At 44.9% G+C, this 19,268-nt stretch overlaps 1 protein-coding gene across 2 annotated transcripts in view; it reads right to left on the reverse strand.

The window, feature by feature from the left end:
- SEMA5B (semaphorin 5B) overlaps positions 1–15,928 on the reverse strand; it is a 295,097-nt gene extending 279,169 nt beyond the window's left edge. For both annotated transcript variants that reach the window (XM_082262187.1, XM_082262188.1), the window contains exon 1: positions 15,775–15,928. In XM_082262187.1, the coding sequence (XP_082118313.1) occupies positions 15,775–15,919 (145 nt within the window). In that variant the 5' untranslated portion in view covers positions 15,920–15,928. The remainder of the gene's footprint in view (positions 1–15,774) is intronic.
- Positions 15,929–19,268: the final 3,340 nt, after the last annotated feature.

Genomic DNA, 19,268 nt, shown 5'->3' on the forward strand with positions numbered 1-19,268 from the left:
AACGTCTCCTTTAAGTCACGGCTTTGAGATGTAATTAGAGGGTGTTCAGCCCTACAAAGGTCAGTTGTGAAGACGAATCCCTGGGGAGTGCGGCGCGATCCTCCAACGCTACACCGCGGCCTCCTGGGAAAACCGCTTGAAAAGGTCATTAAAAGATTACTTCTTTCACCTCGGGAACTGCGGGAACGACTGAAATCCCCGACTCTTTATATCTGCTGAATAAAATAGGGAAAAAAGGACGAGGAGGAGGCAAGAAACGGACATTAAAGAGCGCCAATCATTACATTCACGAGAGAGGCGAACAGCCACCGGGGGGGGGGGCGGGGGGGACACTAAAATCACAGTGGGGTCTATATGAGAGACAACGACTGACAGTCCATGGATGAGACCCCACACACCGCAGAACGGACAGTTAATGATTATGGTTCAATATTTTAAAAAAAACGTTATTGTAGAAGAAAATCGCCAACACAATCTGACCCTAAACTGGCTACAAAACATTGACCAATCATCAGATATCATATTTTTAGCCAGCGATTCCCTGCACATTAAGAACAATCAAAGCGGCTGTGCTTCTACCAGCTCGCCGGTGTGATCGGCGAGCCAGAGAAGGAATCCGGTGGCGGCAAAAGTACACCATGGAGACTATCGAGGACCAGATGGTCCCCGGCAGTCTCTATGAATCTCAGAGGCCCGGGCACGACCTCATGACCTCACGCCCGTCCTGGCAGTTATCAAAACTGCCATGATCTTGACTGCATAGCCGAGATCGTTTTTCTTTTTTTTTTTGATTTTGGGGCTTTTTAGCCTATAGGAGAGATCTGAGGTCTTTTTGACCCCACATCTCTCCATAAAGAGGACCTGTCATGCACTATTCCCATTACAAGGGATGTTTACATTCCTTGTAATAGGAATAAAAGTAATCCAAAAAAAATTAAATAAGGGAAAAGTGTAAAAAAAATAAATAAACAAACAATAAAACAAAATGTAAAGTGCCCCCGTCCCCATGTGCTCGCACGCAGAAGCGAACGCATTCGTATGGTGCGACCACATTTGCAAACGGCGTTCAATCCATACATGTGAGGTATCCCCACGAACGTTAGAGTGAGAGCAATAATTCTAGCCCAAGACCTTCTCTGTAACTCTAGACTGGAAACATGTAAAAAAAAAAAAATGTAAAGCCTTGCCTATGTAGATTTTTAAATACAGAAGTTTGGCACCATTCCACCAGTGTGCGCAATTTTTACCACTTCTGGAGCGGGCCCATTTCTGACACTTGTTGTTTACAAGTTAACCACTTGCCGACCGCCGGCGGTCAGCCCCTCACAGGCAGAGCGACGTAGTACTACGTCGCTAGCTTGTGAGGGTCTAGGCAGCGAGCGCGCGCTCCCGGAGGCGCGCTCCCGCGTGGTCACGGACCCCCCCCACGCGTGTGAGCGGCGGACCCGATGTCCGCCGGTCACTCGGCGATCGTCGGTGCAGAGGGAGAAAGTTAGACGGCTGATGTGAACAAGCCGCCTGTCATTCTCCCCTGTGTAGGAATAGCAGGGCCGTCTTTTCCATTGGGCATACCCGGCAGTTGCCCGGGGGCCCCACATCGATCGATGGATTGGTGGCATGTGATGTCCCACTCCCTGGTGGTCTAGGGCCCCCCCTTTCCGTTGTCCGCCGGGCGTCCCCCCCCTTGTTGCCTCCGGTCCGGAGTCCGGCGGCGGCCGTGGGTGGCTCGAGTCTGCCCTGCACACACTGGTTGCTAAGGCCAGCCCGCTTGGCATCTAGCAACCAGTGACGTGACAGCAGAGCAGACCCAGGATGCACAGCGCCGCCGCCGCAAGCAGCGGAGGACTCGGAGGAGGATCCTCCTCCTCGTCGGCTCTCCTCCAGTCCTCACTCTCCTCTCCTCCGCCTCCGTCCATCGAGTCGACCCTGGAAGAAGACTGGCTCTGCCTCCGCCTCCTCCCACCTCCTCCCATGCCATGTGCAGGCTCAGCAGTGTAAGGGTAGGTCTGCCAGTTTTTTTAACTCAGTCATTCTCAATGGCATGATGTGAAGTCATAATGATGATGGCATTGTATAGGAGCCTACCAAATGTGTACAAGTAGCCAAATTGAAGAATTAGATAGTTAGAATAGAAAAAAAAAAGTGCTTTACTTTTGTTGCTGGTCATCTAAAACTCTGCATAGAGACCAACGCTGGTGTTGCATTGGGTTCATTGTCCTGGTTATGTCACAGTAAATGTCCTACTACCTGTCCTGGCTGGAGGAGGATATACTACCTACTATATATTGGTCCCTGGCCTATGTGTATATAGTAAGGTATATATTATCCTCCAGGTAGTAGTTGTACTCTCTTGTAGTATATAGTGTTCGCTGTAATCTGTATATAGTCTATATACATATTACAGGGAACACTATACTACAAGAGAGTACAACTACTACCTGGAGGATAATATATACCTTACTATATACATATTACAGGGACCAATATATACTACAAGACAAGAGACAACTACCTGGAGTATATACCTTACTAACTATATACATATTACATGGAACACTATATACTACAAGAGACTCTTGTAGTATATAGTGTTCCATGTAATATGTATATAGGAAGGTATATACTCCAGGTAGTTGTGCTCTCTTGCCATGATGAATGCATGTCCTCGCTCACCTCCTCCGGACTCCTCTCCACCCCGCCTTCTCCCTCCAGGCGCCCCTCCCATTGGCCGCCGGGCTATCGCTGCTCCGCAGGGGGCCCCAGTGCACTGCATTGCCCAGGGGCCTATAAGGCTCTTAAGATGGCACTGAGGAATAGTGATCATAAGGTTCTACTATGTAGGACCGTTGATCACTGTTCCTACACCTCGAGCCACAGCCAATCACAGTTAGAATCATGCCCCTAGGGACACACTTAACCCCTCCCTCTGAAAAAAGTTAACCCCTTCACTGCCAGTGTAATTTTACAGTAACAGTGCATATGTATAGCACTGATTACTGTAGTAATGTCACTGGTAACCCCAAAAGTGTCAAAAATGTCAGTCAAGGGTCCAATCTGTCCGCCGCAATGTCGCAAGTACCGCAAAAAAAAAATCGCAGATTGCCGCCATTACTCGTTAAAAAAAAAAACAACAAAAATTACAAAAATCTTTCCCTTTGTTAGTAAACGCAATAACTTTTGCGCAAACCAATCAAAATACGTTTTTTGCGATTTTTTTTACCAAACATATGTAGCATAAAACAAATTGGCTGAAAATTTAAAAAAATTTAGATTTTTACATTTTTTTGGGGGGAATTTCATATAAAAATAATTGAAAAATATTGTTATTTTTGCAAAATTGACGCTCTTTTTTTGTTTATAGCTCATGATCAAAAAATCGCACAGGTGATCGAATACCACCAAAAGAAAGCTCTGTTAAAGTCACGCAGTGCCAAATCGCAAAATAGGCCCTGGTCAGGAAGGGGGTAAAATCTTCCGGGGCTTAAGTGGTTAAAATCTGTATTTTTAGCTAGAAAATGATTTAGAATCCCCAAACATTATATATATATATGTATGTGTGCGTGTGTGTGTGTGTATATATATATATATATATATATATATATGTGTGTATGTACTGAGGTGTACAGAGCCGCGCAGGTACTGTTGGCAATTAACGCCAATACATATATTATATATATATATAAACAAACACACATTTTTTTTTTTTTTTTTAGCAAAGACTCTGGAGAATCAAATGGCGGTTGTTGCCATATTTTTTGTCATGCGGTATTTCAAACGCCATTTTTTGGTCAAAATATATTTCACTGCATTTAAATAAAACTAAGCAGTAAAGTTAGTCCATTTTTTTTGTATATTGTGAAAGAGGATGTCATGCCGAGTAAATAGATACCCAACATTGGTTTAAAATTGCGCACACCCGCAAAATGGCGTCAAACTACGGTCAATAAAAATCTCCGTAGGTGACGCTTTAAAAAATTTTAACGGCTACCAGTAGCTCTTTTTTTAGAATTATTGCTCACACTCTGGCAATCACGGAGATGCCTCACATGAGTGGTTTGAACAGCTTTCATTTTGGGGCACGACTTCCGTATGCGTTTTTTTTTTTTGTGCGCAAACTCACGGCGACGGGGCGCTTTAAAATTAATTTTTCCTATTTATTTTATTTGATTTTTTAACCTCCCTGGCGGTATGATTCTTTTGGATTTTAGGTGCTGAAAGCGGTACCATTATTTTGCATGTAATTCTTGTGAATGAGCAGCCCAAACCAACTGTATACATTTATTATATATATTATATGTATACAGTTGGTCTGGGCTGCTCATTCACAAGAATTATGTATATATATATATATATATATACACGTGTGTAAAAAAAAAAAAAAATATATGTATATATATATATATATATATATATATATATATATATATATATATATATATATATATATACATATATTTACATAAAAAGTACAGTAAAACTGCAGGAAAGGGCACTGGGGGGCAATGTAATGTGATTTTATTTTATTTTGAACGGTATCATTGTGTTTGGTGTGTTTTACATTCGAATTTGCCGCCGGTTCCACCCCCCAGGCGGACGTCACGTCGCCGGAGACGGAAGCCGGGGCTCGCAGACGATCGGGAGGTAGCTCCGCCGTCGCATACCGCTCGCAGTCTTCGCTGGATCCCGGAGAAAAGGTAAGTAAAACCTTTTCCAGCATCCAGCGATCTTCCTAGCGCTACCCCGAGTGTGACTCGGGGTTACCGCTTTTTGCTCTAAAATCTTACCCCGAGTCACACTCGGGAATACCACTAGGAAGGTTAACATTAGCACAGTTTTTTTTTTTTTTTTTAAAAATATGATCACTTTTATTGCTGTAACAAGCAATGTAAACATACCTTGTGACAGTAATAGGAGTGACAGGTACTCTTTATGGAGGGATCGGGGGGAATGTGACAGTAATAGGCAGTGACAGGTATTCTTTATGGAGGGATCGGGGGGAATGTGACAGTAATAACAGTGACAGGTACTCTTTATGGAGGGATCGGGGGGAATGTGACAGTAATAACAGTGACAGGTACTCTTTATGGAGGGATCGGGGGGGGGGAATGTGACAGTAATAGGAGTGACAGGTACTCTTTATGGAGGGATCGGGGGGGAATGTGACAGTAATAGAAGTAACAGGTATTCTTTATGGAGGGATCGGGGGGATTGTGACAGTAATAGGCAATGACAGGTACTCTTTATGGAAGGATCGGGGGGGAATGTGACAGTAATAGGAGTGACAGGTACTCTTTATGGAAGGATCGGGGGGGAATGTGACAGTAATAGCAGTGACAGGTATTCTTTATGGAGGGATCGGGGGGGAATGTGACAGTAATAGAAGTAACAGGTATTCTTTATGGAGGGATCGGGGGGATTGTGACAGTAATAGGAGTGACAGGTACTCTTTATGGAGGGATCGGGGGGAATGTGACAGTAATAGGAGTGACAGGTACTCTTTATGGAAGGATCGGGGGGGAATGTGACAGTAATAGGAGTGACAGGTACTCTTTATGGAGGGATCGGGGGGAATGTGACAGTAATAACAGTGACAGGTACTCTTTATGGAGGGATCGGGGGGGAATGTGACAGTAATAGAAGTAACAGGTATTCTTTATGGAGGGATCGGGGGGATTGTGACAGTAATAGAAGTAACAGGTATTCTTTATGGAGGGATCGGGGGGATTGTGACAGTAATAGGCAATGACAGGTATTCTTTATGGAGGGATCGGGGGGATTGTGACAGTAATAGGCAATGACAGGTACTCTTTATGGAGGGATCGGGGAGGAATGTGGCAGTAATAGGAGTGACAGGTACTCTTTATGGAGGGATCGGGGGGAATGTGACAGTAATAGGAGTGACAGGCACTCTTTATGGAGAGATCGGGAGGAATGTGACAGTAATAGGCAGTGACAGGTACTCTTTATGGAGGGATCGGGGGGGAATGTGACAGTAATAGAAGTAACAGGTATTCTTTATGGAGGGATCGGGGGGATTGTGACAGTAATAGGCAATGACAGGTACTCTTTATGGAGGGATCAGGGGGAATGTGACAGTAATAGGAGTGACAGGTACTCTTTATGGAGGGATCGGGGGGAATGTGACAGTAATAGGCAGTGACAGGTACTCTTTATGGAGGGATCGGGGGGAATGTGACAGTAATAGGAGTGACAGGTACTCTTTATGGAGGGATCGGGGGGAATGTGACAGTAATAGGAGTGACAGGTACTCTTTATGGAGGGATCGGGGGGAATGTGACAGTAATAGGAGTGACAGGTACTCTTTATGGAGAGATCGGGAGGAATGTGACAGTAATAGGAGTGACAGGTACTCTTTATGGAGGGATCGGGGGTCTAAAAGACCCCAAACTTCTTCACTGTACTTCAATGTATTCAAAATGCCGAAATCAGCATTTTTGAATTCTGTCACTTTTTTCATTTTGGCGCCTTTAGATGCCGAGTAACCCGGAAGTGACATCATCATGCCAGGTGTGTGGCTTTCCTAATCAAGTCCAATCAGTATAATCAAACACAGCTGGACTCAAATGAAGGTGTAGAACCATCTCAAGGATGATCAGAAGAAATGGAAAGCACCTGAGTTAAATATATGAGTGTCACAGCAAAGGGTCTGAATACTTAGGACCATGTGATATTTCAGTTTTTCTTTTTTAATAAATCTGCAACAATGTCAACAATTCTGTGTTTTTCTGTCAGTATGGGGTGCTATGTGTACATTCATGAGGAAGAAGAATGAACTTAAATGATTTTAGCAAATGGCTGCAATATAACAAAGAGTGAAAAATTTAAGGGGGTCTGAATACTTTCCGTACCCACTGTATATAATGTTTGGGGGTTCTGAGTAATTTCCTAGCAAAAAAAAAATGATGATTTTTTTTCATGCAGGAGCGGAGTGCCAGAATTGGCCCAGTATGGAAGTGGTTAAAGACACTTCAAGATCCTGCACTGGCGTACAATGGGGTGACTATGAAGTTTATGATCTCATTCAAAAGTTTGAAAATTCACAGAAAGGAGAAGAGAGGTGAAGCGATGAAAGGTGAAGCGATATCTCAGCACATTTGCCAGCAGAGCTGACACTCTAACGGCACATTTATTTCCTGGGAACAAATAATAATCATAAATCCTCCGGGAACGCCTTATTGGCTGCCATTGTGTTCTGAACAACAGAGATCCTTTGTGGTGCGTCTAATGGAAGCCGGGTGCGATGGAGGAATGCGCCACGGCCGCAGCGTCAGCTATAAAAACGCTGATGGTTTGTGTTTCCAGCACAAGTTCATGTTACTGGGATGGAGGGAGAACAAAGGATCGAGAACGCTACATATGTGAGCAATCAGAGCCGTGGGGTGGGTTCTATCCGCCGCAAACAAACGATGAGAGTGCAAAATGTCCGAAAAACGCAGCAATATGGAATGAGCTAAAACAAACGACACAGGTGCCGCCTGCTAATATCTTACTTACAAAGGCATCTGTCCTGGCACCCGGAGCTGAAACATGTTGTCATTCCTGCAAACAGGGGGAAGCAGAGGAGGAATTGAGGCCAATTTCCCAGATCTGACCGATTCTCATTTATATCTCCTATAAATTAAATAAAATCGCAGTGCAGTGATCGCCATCCATCCTCATCTCCTATTGGATCGCAGAATCATTCCTAACCAATAACAAAAATGTCATAAACTGTGCATGGGACCGGCATGCTGGTGTTAGAGCGCCGGGGTCCTGAGTTCAAGTCCCAATCCGAGGACTGCGGACAAAAGTGTGTATAACATGTTACATCCTATATGCTACATTGTAACATTATGGTGACCACCTAATCCTGTCCCTACTGTCTGTACTGGGACATTAGAGTGTAAGCTCCTCTGGTACAGAGACTGATTTGACTGTGGGGGAGGGGACATTAGAGTGTAAGCTCCTCTGGTACAGAGACTGATGTGACTGTGGGGGAGGAGACAGAGTGTAAGCTCCTCTGGTACAGAGACTGATGTGACTGTGGGGGAGGAGACATTAGAGTGTAAGCTCCTCTGGTACAGAGACTGATGTGACTGTGGGGGAGGGGACAACAGAGTGTAAGCTCCTTTGGTACAGAGATTGATGTGACTGTGGGGGGATATTAGAGTGTAAGCTCCTCTGGTACAGAGACTGATGTGACTGTGGGGGAGGGGACATTAGAGTGTAAGCTCCTCTGGTACTGAGACTGATGTGACTGTGGGGGGAGGGGACATTAGAGTGTAAGCTCCTCTGGTATAGAGACTGATGTGACCGTGGGGGGACATTAGAGTGTAAGCTCCTCTGGTACAGAGACTGATGTGACTGTGGGGGAGGGGACATTAGAGTGTAAGCTCCTCTGGTACAGAGACTGATGTGACTGTGGGGGAGGAGACATTAGAGTGTAAGCTCCTCTGGTACAGAGACTGATGTGACTGTAGGGGAGGGGACATTAGAGTGTAAGCTCCCCTGGTGCAGAGACTGATGTGACTGTGGAGGAGGGGATATTAGAGTGTAAGCTCCTCTGGTACAGAGACTGATGTGACTGTAGGGGGGGGGGACATTAGAGTGTAAGCTCCCCTGGTGCAGAGACTGATGTGACTGTGGGGGAGGGGACATTAGAGTGTAAGCTCCTCTGGTACAGAGACTGATGTGATTGGCTCAGTGTTCTCTGTACAGCACTGCGGTATATGTCAGAGCTATATAAATGTATATAATAATAGTGTGTGACTGTGGGGGAGGGGACATTAGAGTGTAAGCTCCCCTGGTGCAGAGACTGATGTGACTGTGGAGGAGGGGATATTAGAGTGTAAGCTCCTCTGGTACAGAGACTGATGTGACTGTGGAGGAGGGGACATTAGAGTGTAAGCTCCTCTGTACAGACACTGATGTGATTGGCTCAGTGTTCTCTGTACAGCACTGCGGTATATGTCAGAGCTATATATTGTATGATAGCGGTTGCTATGGGTTACCGGAGGTCCATCTTTCCATACACTCTCTATATTCCAGTCACTCGGGTTTCGGGGCAGCGCTGCGTTTCGGTCACACAATCCGGCTGATTGCTCTAATTCTTCATTACAGATACAGGTCAGGATTTCACTTTCTTTGTCTCTCCAGTTTAATCATTTAGCGGATAATTTGGTGTTACAGTAAATAAAGGCGCTCGGTTTCCATGTAAAATGAGAGCCGCGGCGGTCGGGCCTCTGGTTACGGGACGGAATATTAATGCCGGCAGACCGCGGTTTTGATGTATTCATTTGTAATCGAGAAATCTCTGAGAATTCGTCATATTGATGAAATAAATTAGTTGCGTTAATGTTCCAAATCGCAGGTTCATTAACCGAGAGCGGAGCGTGAAATTCTGTGCTGACGCCGCCATCATTAAAGCTGGAGTTTAATCTGCTTATATTTCACCTTCCCTGGTTCCTCCCCTCCCCCCTCATCAACATGCTAATGTAAAATTTTAAATATAACCTTTCCATTTTGATCACATCCCTCTTTATAGACCCGGCGACATCATTACTGGATCCCTGTGCTGCTATGTACAATGCAGGCAGATCATGGCTGATGGGAGGGGCTGGTGGAAGGGGCAGGCAGGGGGCTGGACATCGCTTCCTGACATCATCACAAACCCCTGCCTCCGTACTCCTGTTAAGAGCCCTCAGTTCTGATGCAAGCAGTGGGAGGAGTTATGCAAATGTCAAAATGCCTTGAAGGGTAGGTGTAAAGACTGGAGGAGTGGGAGGAGTTATGCAAATATCAAAATGCATTGAAGGTTGGGTGTCAGTCTGGAGGAGTGGGAGGAGTTATGCAAATATCAAAATGCCTTGAAGGGTGGGTGTCAGACTGGAGGAGTGGGAGGAGTTATTCCTGGAAGGGTGGGTGTCAGTCTGGAGGAGTGGAAGGAGTTATGCAAATATCAAAATGCATTGAAGGTTGGGTGTCAGACTGGAGGAGTGGGAGGAGTTATTCCTGGAAGGGTGGGTGTCAGTCTGGAGGAGTGGAAGGAGTTATGCAAATATCAAAATGCATTGAAGGTTGGGTGTCAGACTGGAGGAGTGGGAGGAGTTACGCCTTGAAGGGTGGGTGTCAGTCTGGAGGAGTGGGAGGAGTTATGCCTGGAAGGGTGGGTGTCAGTCTGGAGGAGTGGAAGGAGTTATGCAAATATCAAAATGCATTGAAGGTTGGGTGTCAGACTAGAGGAGTGGGAGGAGTTACGCCTTGAAGGGTGGGTGTCAGTCTGGAGGAGTGGGAGGAGTTATGCCTGGAAGGGTGGGTGTCAGACTGGAGGAGTGGGAGGAGTTACGCCTTGAAGGGTGGGTGTCAGTCTGGAGGAGTGGGAGGAGTTACGCCTTGAAGGGTGGGTGTCAGTCTGGAGTGGGAGGAGTTGTGCAAATATCAAAATACCTTGAAGGTTGGGTGTCAGACTGGAGGAGTGGGAGGAGTTATGCCTGGAAGGGTGGGTGTCAGTCTGGAGGAGTGGGAGGAGTTACGCCTTCAAGGGTGGGTGTCAGTCTGGAGGAGTGGAAGGAGTTATGCAAATATCAAAATGCCTTGAAGTGCGGGTGTCATTTTGGAGGGGTGGGAGGAGTTACGCCTTGAAGGGTGGGTGTCAGTCTGGAGAGGTAGGAGGAGTTATACAAATAACAAAATGCCTTGAAGGGTGGGTGTCAGTCTAGAGGAGTGGGAGGAGTTATGCAAATATCAAAATGCCTTGAAGTGCGGGTGTCATTTTGGAGGGGTGGGAGGAGTTACGCCTTGAAGTGCGGGTGTCAGTCTGGAGTGGGAGGAGTTATGCAAACATCAAAATGCCTTGAAGGGTGGGTGTCAATCTGGAGAGGGAGGAGTTATGCAAACATCAAAATGCCTTGAAGGGTGGGTGTCAGACTAGAGGAGTGGGAGGAGTTACGCCTTGAAGGGTGGGTGTCAGTCTGGAGGAGTGGGAGGAGTTATGCCTGGAAGGGTGGGTGTCAGACTGGAGGAGTGGGAGGAGTTACGCCTTGAAGGGTGGGTGTCAGTCTGGAGGAGTGGGAGGAGTTACGCCTTGAAGGGTGGGTGTCAGTCTGGAGTGGGAGGAGTTATGCAAATATCAAAATGCCTTGAAGGTTGGGTGTCAGACTGGAGGAGTGGGAGGAGTTATGCCTGGAAGGGTAGGTGTCAGTCTGGAGGAGTGGGAGGAGTTACGCCTTCAAGGGTGGGTGTCAGTCTGGAGGAGTGGAAGGAGTTATGCAAATATCAAAATGCCTTGAAGTGCGGGTGTCATTTTGGAGGGGTGGGAGGAGTTACGCCTTGAAGGGTGGGTGTCAGTCTGGAGAGGTAGGAGGAGTTATACAAATAACAAAATGCCTTGAAGGGTGGGTGTCAGTCTAGAGGAGTGGGAGGAGTTATGCAAATATCAAAATGCCTTGAAGGGTGGGTGTCAGTCTGGAGTGGAAGGAGTTATGCAAATATCAAAATGCCTTGAAGTGCGGGTGTCATTTTGGAGGGGTGGGAGGAGTTACGCCTTGAAGTGCGGGTGTCAGTCTGGAGTGGGAGGAGTTATGCAAACATCAAAATGCCTTGAAGGGTGGGTGTCAGTCTGGAGGAGTTATGCAAACATCAAAATGCCTTGAAGGGGGGGTGTCAGTCTGGAGGAGTGGGAGGAGTTATGAAAACATCAAAATGCCTTGAAGGGTGGGTGTCAATCTGGAGAGGGAGGAGTTACGCAAATATCAAAATGCCTTGAAGGGTGGGGGCAATCTGGAGGAGTCATGCAAATATTAAAATGGCTTAAAGGGTGGGCGTCAGCCTGGAGGAGTAGGCTTTCCTATTGCATTCAACACACCCCAGATGCTTAGCGTCCATGATTGACAGAATGGAAACCCAATGAATAAAAAGGGCGGGCCCAGGGACAGTCAGGCTGGGGAGGAAAGAGCTAGATTTTTTGATGCTCAACCTGTGGCCCTCCAGTTGTTGCAGCACTATAAATCCCATGAGGCACTGCGATTTATCAGTATGTCACAGTACTTGTGCACTGCGCGTGCACGCGCGCGCGCGCGCCCACCGAGGCGTGCAATGGTGCGATCTGCAAATGCTGTGTCTGGTGCACACAGCAGATTGCGGGACTTGGTATCAGGCCACTGTGATCATGTCTCATAGTAAATGGAATCCATTCTTGATATCAGAGCTGCACAATCAATCGTTAAACAAAAAACGCAATCTTGATTCAACTCCCCTCCCCCTCACAGTCCTAATCTGGCATTTCCAAGATTCATGAAACAGTGCAGAGCCCTTCCCTGCTCAGAGCTGTCAAAGAAAAAAAAAAAAAAAATGCCCGCAAAATTCATCAAAACATTGCTCAGTGCTGAGGGATAAAAAGAAACATTGTATCATTTAATTCTTTTAGATCAAAGGGATGAACTTTAACCACCTAAAGACCAGACCTTTTTTCTAACACTTTTTGCTTACAAGTTAAAATCAGTATTTTTTGCTAGAAAATTACTTAGAACCCCCAAACATTATAAATAATTATTTAGCAGAGACACTAGAGAATAAAACGGCGATCGTTGCAATCTTTAATGTCACACTGTATTTGCACAGTGGTCTTTAAAACTCAATTTTTTGGAGGAAAAAATTACAGTTTAACTATTTCTGGACCAGAAGATTTTCCCCCTTAATGACCAGGCCATTTTTTGCGATTCGGCACTGTGTTACTTTAACAGGCAATTGCGCAGTCGTGCAACGCTGTACCCAAATAAAATTTTATGTATTTTTTTCCCCCACAAATAGAGATTTCTTTTGGTGGTATTTGATCACCTGTGCGACTATTATTTTTTTCCGCTATAAACAAAAAAAGAGCGATAATTCTGAAAAAAACAAAACAAAACAATATTTTTCACTTTCTCCTATATAAAATTCCCAATACATAACGTAAAAATCAAATTTTTTCATAATTTTAGGCCAATTTGTATTCTGCTACATATTTTTAGTTAAAAAATCCCTATTAACGTATTTTGATTGGTTTGAGCAAAAGTTATCGCGTCTACAAACTAGGGGAAATATTTATGTCATTTTTATTTTTTTTACTAGTAATGGCGGCGATCTGCGATTTTTAGCGGGACTGCGACATTGCGGCGGACAGATCGGACCCCTAACTGACATTTTTGGGGGGACCAGTGACATTACTACAGTAATCAGTGCTAAAAATACGCAAAAATGCTCTTGTCAGACGGGTAAATGATCCAGAGGTCAAGTGGATATATGTTGTCTAATCAATGTTTATTATAAACAGCGTTACTTTGTATCTCTCCATCTCCTCTGATCAATGTTTATAAACAATGTTACTTTGTATCTCTCTATCCCCTGTCTGATCAATGTTTATAAACAATGTTACTTTGTATCTCTCTATCTCCGGTCTGATTAATGTTTATAAACAATGTTACTTTGTATCTCTCTATCTCCGGTCTGATCAATGTTTATAAACAATGTTACTTTGTGTCTCCCTATCTCCTGTCTGATCAGTGTTTATAAACAATGTTACTTTGTATCTCTCTATCTCTCATCTGATCAATGTTTATAAACAATGTTACTTTGTATCTCTCTATCTCCTGTCTGATCAATGTTTATAAACAATGTTACTTTGTATCTCTCTGTCTCCTGTCTGATCAATGTTTATAAACAATGTTACTTTGTGTCTCCCTATCTCCTGTCTGATCAGTGTTTATAAACAATGTTTCTTTGTATCTCTCTATCTCCCGTCTGATCAATGTTTATAAACAATGTTACTTTGTATCTCTCTGTCTCCTGTCTGATCAATGTTTATAAACAATGTTACTTTGTGTCTCCCTATCTCCTGTCTGATCAGTGTTTATAAACAATGTTTCTTTGTATCTCTCTATCTCCCGTCTGATCAATGTTTATAAACAATGTTACTTTGTATCTTTCTATCTCCTGTCTGATCAGTGTTTATAAACAATGTTACTTTGTATCTCTATCTCCCGTCTGATCAATGTTTATAAACAATGTTACTTTGTGTCTCCCTATCTCCTGTCTGATCCATGTTTATAAACAATGTTTCTTTGTATCTCTCCATCTCCGTCTCATCAATGTTTACAAACAATGTTACTGTCTATCTTTCTATCTACCGTCTGATCAATGTTTATAAACATCTCTATGACCGGTTTCACACTGGTGCGATTTGTCATGCAATTTGACTAGTCAAATCGTATAACAAGTCACACCCTATTGTCAGCAATGGAACTGTTCAAATCGATGCTTTGCTAGGTTCACACTGAATGTGGCTTTGAAATCATGCGACTTCACTTGAAATTGCACAATTTTAAAGCTGCATTCAATGTGAATATTCCTCATTTGATCAATGTTTATAAACAATGTTACTTTGTATCTCTCAATCTCCTGCCTCTTAGAGCCGGTTCACATTAGCGCGACTTGTCAGCCTGACAAGTCGCGCTCCCTCGCGGTCCATTGACCGCTACAGGACCCGTTCTAATAGGAGTGACACAAGTCGCTCCGACTTAGAAAAATGGTCCTGTACTATTTCGGGGCGACCTCGGAGTGACTTGCATAGACTTCCATTATGTGAAGTCCCTGCAAGTCGCTCCGAGGTCGTGGTGCAATGTAATGCACAAGTCGCCCCTGAAGTAGTAAGGAGTTGTGTCGCGCTAATGTGAACCGGCCCACTCAAAGTTGTGTGACCTGAAAGTCACACGACTTGAAGCAATGCCTGTGTAATCTTGAGGTCTGTGTACCACAAGTCGCATCCAAGTTGGACCAAAGTAGTGCAGAGACTACTTTGAAGGCGCACAGATATGAATGGTATTCATTGTAAATCATGGGGTAAGACTTGCCATGCGACTTTGCAGTCCCAAGTCGCACAACTGTGAAAGGGACCTTAAAGTAGTGCAGTGCTGACAACGCGCTGTTCAAGAAGGGGGTAAAACCTTCCGTAGGAATACCCAATTATATCAAATGGTGATAATTTGTATCTGCCTGGAGTTCAGATTTGAAGGAGCCAATAGGAGACTCAATGGCAGAACATACAAACTCCATGTGGACGCGTTCTTTCTAAGACCAGAACTCTGGTGCTGCAATCTGCCGGCTACAGCACAACCCCTCGCAGCCCGCTTCCCCCCCCCCCCCGATCACATGACTACATGAGCATATTTTCTGCTATTTGCAGCAGTTTTCGGGGGAAAATTAGCCGGCAATTCATCATCATTTCCAAAAAAAACAACTCACATAGATCCGGGAATTGCGAGAGAAACTCCGCTCAGCGTTTTCTGCATCAGAAACAAAACTCAACAAATGAAGACCAGCACAGAACACTCACTGCTGACAGAATCCCGATGACTGACAGTCAGACACATGTGGTACTATTCTACAAAAAATAGGAGCTGCACGTGACCACACCTTCTCAGTTGGGGAGGGGGTGGGCACAAGAAAAGCACCTCCCACAGACTCCTAATGACCTTAAATGAAAAGCTGGCACTGGAGGCTGCCAGCAATGAGTGCTCACTGAAAATGCCAATATTCTGGCTGCCATGTAGTCTAATAGATGAAACGCCATTCTGTAGATCAGGAGGGCGGGCTTTAATCTGAACTCACTGGGCGCACACTTGTTCTAGGTCAGTGACTGAGGAAGCCAGAGGCAGCCAGGAAGATTGCATTTTCAGGTGCCCCCATGTGTGAAGCCAGACCCACAGTACACACACTGGGGGAGGGGGGATGAGGACTCACCTAGGAAGCTGAGGATGGGGTGCTCCTTCTTCTGACACTGATGGTCCATCTCCTGGTCCTCGGCCCTCACTCGGGGCGGGGAGAGGTGAAGCAGGAGGATGGAGAGGGTCGGTAACCACAGGGACAGCAACCATAACCGGGACATGGCGGGAGGCGGCCGGAGGTCTATCTGGGGCAAAACCTGAAAGAGGAACAGAAGACGAAGGTGAGAAGATGGAATATTCAGACTCTACAGCCTAATAAATAACGTAATCAATACCAATAAATAATCAATACCATTGATACAAATGTTATTATTGTATACCAATACATCCCATCATGCTGCTTCTAACATAAAGGGGAATATTTATAAAGCCGTGGAACATTCAATCACTAACCGGGAAGATTCACCTGTGGCGAATGTTGGGTCAATGTTAGATTCACTTCTTTTAAATTACAGTATCTCACAAAAGTAAGTACACCCCTCACATTTTTGTAATATTTTATTCTAGCAAAGTAGTGAGTGTACAGCTTGTATAACAGTGTAAATTTGCTGTCCCCTCAAAATAACTCAACACACAGCCATTAATGTCTAAACCGCTGGCAACAAAAGTGAGTACACCCCTAAGTTATAATGTCCAAATTGGGCCCAAAGTGTCAATATTTTGTGTGGCCGCCATTATTTTCCAGCACTGCCTTAACCCTCTTGGGCATGGAGTTCACCAGAGCTTCACAGGTTGCCACTGGAGTCCTCTTCCCCTCCTCCATGATGACATCACAGAGCTGGTGGATGTTAGAGACCTCGCGCTCCTCCACCTTCCGTTTACTGCCCTACGGCCCAGTCTCTGAAGGGAGGGGATCATGCTCTGCTTCAGTATGTCACAGTACATGTTGGCATTCATGGTTCCCTCAATGAACTGTAGCTCCCCAGTGCCGGCAGCACTCATGCAGCCCCAGACCATGACACTCCCACCACCATGCTTGCCTGTAGGGAAGACACACTTGTCTTTGTACTCCTCACCTGGTTGCCCCCACACACGCCTGACACCATCTGACACCAAATAAGTTTATCTTGGTCTCATCAGAGCACAGGAGATGGTTCCAGTAATCCATGTCCTTAGTCTGCTTGTCTTCAGCAAACTGTTTGTGGGCTTTCTTGTGCATCATCTTTAGAAGAGGCTTCCTTCTGGGATGACAGCCATGCAGACCAATTTGATGCAGTGTGCGGCGTATGGTCTGAGCACTGACAGGCTGACCCCCCACCCCTTCAACCTCTGCAGCAATGCTGGCAGCACTCATACATCTATTTCCCAAAGACAACCTCTGGATATGACACAGCACGTGCACTCAACTTCTTTGGTCGACCATGGTGAGGCCTCTTCTGAGTGGAACCTCTCCTGTTAAACCGCTGTATGTAGGCACCGCAAAGTCCGTGTCGCATCAATTTGAACACTGCCATTGCCGGCAATAGGATGCAACTTGTTATGCGATTTGACCTGTCATTCGCTCCAATGTGAAGGGGGGGCTTATGGTCTGTTAATCCATTGCCCCTGCTTAACACACACACATTATTTGCATTAATATAAAAAGTATTACATTACAATCAATGAAAATGCACCCAAAAAGCCAAAATGCCTTTTATTTTGTGCGATTTTCAGGTCACATGTCCGTATTTCCAACGAGTGGAGAGAGGAAACCAGGAAAATAGACAAGTAAAGAAAGGATTGCGCATGCAAAGTACGGCTTGAGTCATTTTATACTTATTGTAACGGATTAAAGAGGTGCATTGTGGGCAAAAACCATGTGTTTTCCAATTCAATGGTGTCAGCTGCAATTTGTTAGAATAAGTTACTTTGCTGTGGATTGTATGAGATAGATTGTAACAATGATAACAGAATATATAAACAGAACATTTCCTAATTTTCATCACCACAGAAAAATCTCTTTTTAATTTCTTACATTGTTGCTGAGATTAGATACATTGTAACAATGCGTTATATGTCAGAGCTATATAAATGTATAAAAGCGTGTGACTGTGGGGGGACATTAGAGTGTAAGCTCCTCTGGTACAGAGACTGATGTGACTGTGGGGGAGGGGACATTAGAGTGTAAGCTCCTCTGGTACAGAGACTGATGTGATTGGCTCAGTGATCTCTGCACAGCACTGCGGTATATGTCAGAGCTATATAATATATAATAATAGTGTGTGACTGTGGGAGGGGGGAGGGGACATTAGAGAGTGTAAGGTCCTCTGGTACAGAGACTGATGTGACTGTGAAAGGGACATTAGAGTGTAAGCTCCTCTGGTACAGAGGCTGATGTGATTGGCTCAGTGATCTCTGTACAGCACTGCAGTATATGTCAGAGCTATATAAATGTATATTAATAATAGTGTGTGACTGTGGGAGGGGGGGGGAGGGGACATTAGAGTGTAAGCTCCTCTGGTACAGAGACTGATGTGACTGTGGGGGAGGGGACATTAGAGTGTAAGCTCCTCTGATACAGAGACTGATGTGATTGGCTCAGTGTTCTCTGTACAGGGCTGCGGTATATGTCAGCGCTATATAAATGTATAATAATAATAGTGTGTGACTGTGGGAGGGGGGGGGGGGGACATTAGAGTGTAAGCTCCTCTGGTACAGAGACTGATGTGAATGTGGGGGAGGGGACATTAGAGTGTAAGCTCCTCTGGTACAGAGACTGATGTGACTGAGGGGAAGGGGACATTAGAGTGTAAGCTCCTCTGGTACAGAGACTGATGTGACTGTGGGGGAGGGGACATTAGAGTGTAAGCTCCTCTGGTACAGAGACTGATGTGAATGTGGGGGAGGGGACATTAGAGTGTAAACTCCTCTGGTACAGAGACTGATGTGACTGAGGGGAAGGGGACATTAGAGTGTAAGCTCCTCTGGTACAGAGACTGATGTGACTGAGGGGAAGGGGACATTAGAGTGTAAGCTCCTCTGGTACAGAGACTGATGTGACTGAGGGGAAGGGGACATTAGAGTGTAAGCTCCTCTGATACAGAGACTGATGTGATTGGCTCAGTGTTCTCTGTACAGCACTGCGGTATATGTCAGAGCTATATATAATAATAGTAGTGTGTAATATTAAAGTGTAAGCTCCTCTGGTGCATGAACAATGATGGAACGTGTCATTATTTCTGGAATCGCAAATAATTCAGGGAAAGTCTCTTTAAGAAATGTCTCCAACCAGCACAGAGTTAAGTAACTTTAATATTTGTATTATACTATACATCATTTAATAGTATACAATGCAAATCACACATCATATATGCAATAAAACATGCAGCATACAAGGGTAAAAACTCCCAAATTCCAGCCAGAAGTAAACGCAGATTCAGCCGACCAATCATCAGCTCTGTGCAGCTCCACCATCAGCGTCTTGGTACCTGAAGCGCACTGAAAGTCTAAAGCTGGATACACACTATACTACTATTGTTATTCCATCTCCTTTAGATTTACCTTCAACTATGTAGTGGAAGGGCCGGCGTG

The sequence above is a fragment of the Pelophylax lessonae genome (assembly GCF_965119305.1).
Source record: "Pelophylax lessonae genome assembly, chromosome: 6".
NCBI classification, from domain to species: Eukaryota; Metazoa; Chordata; class Amphibia; order Anura; family Ranidae; genus Pelophylax; species Pelophylax lessonae.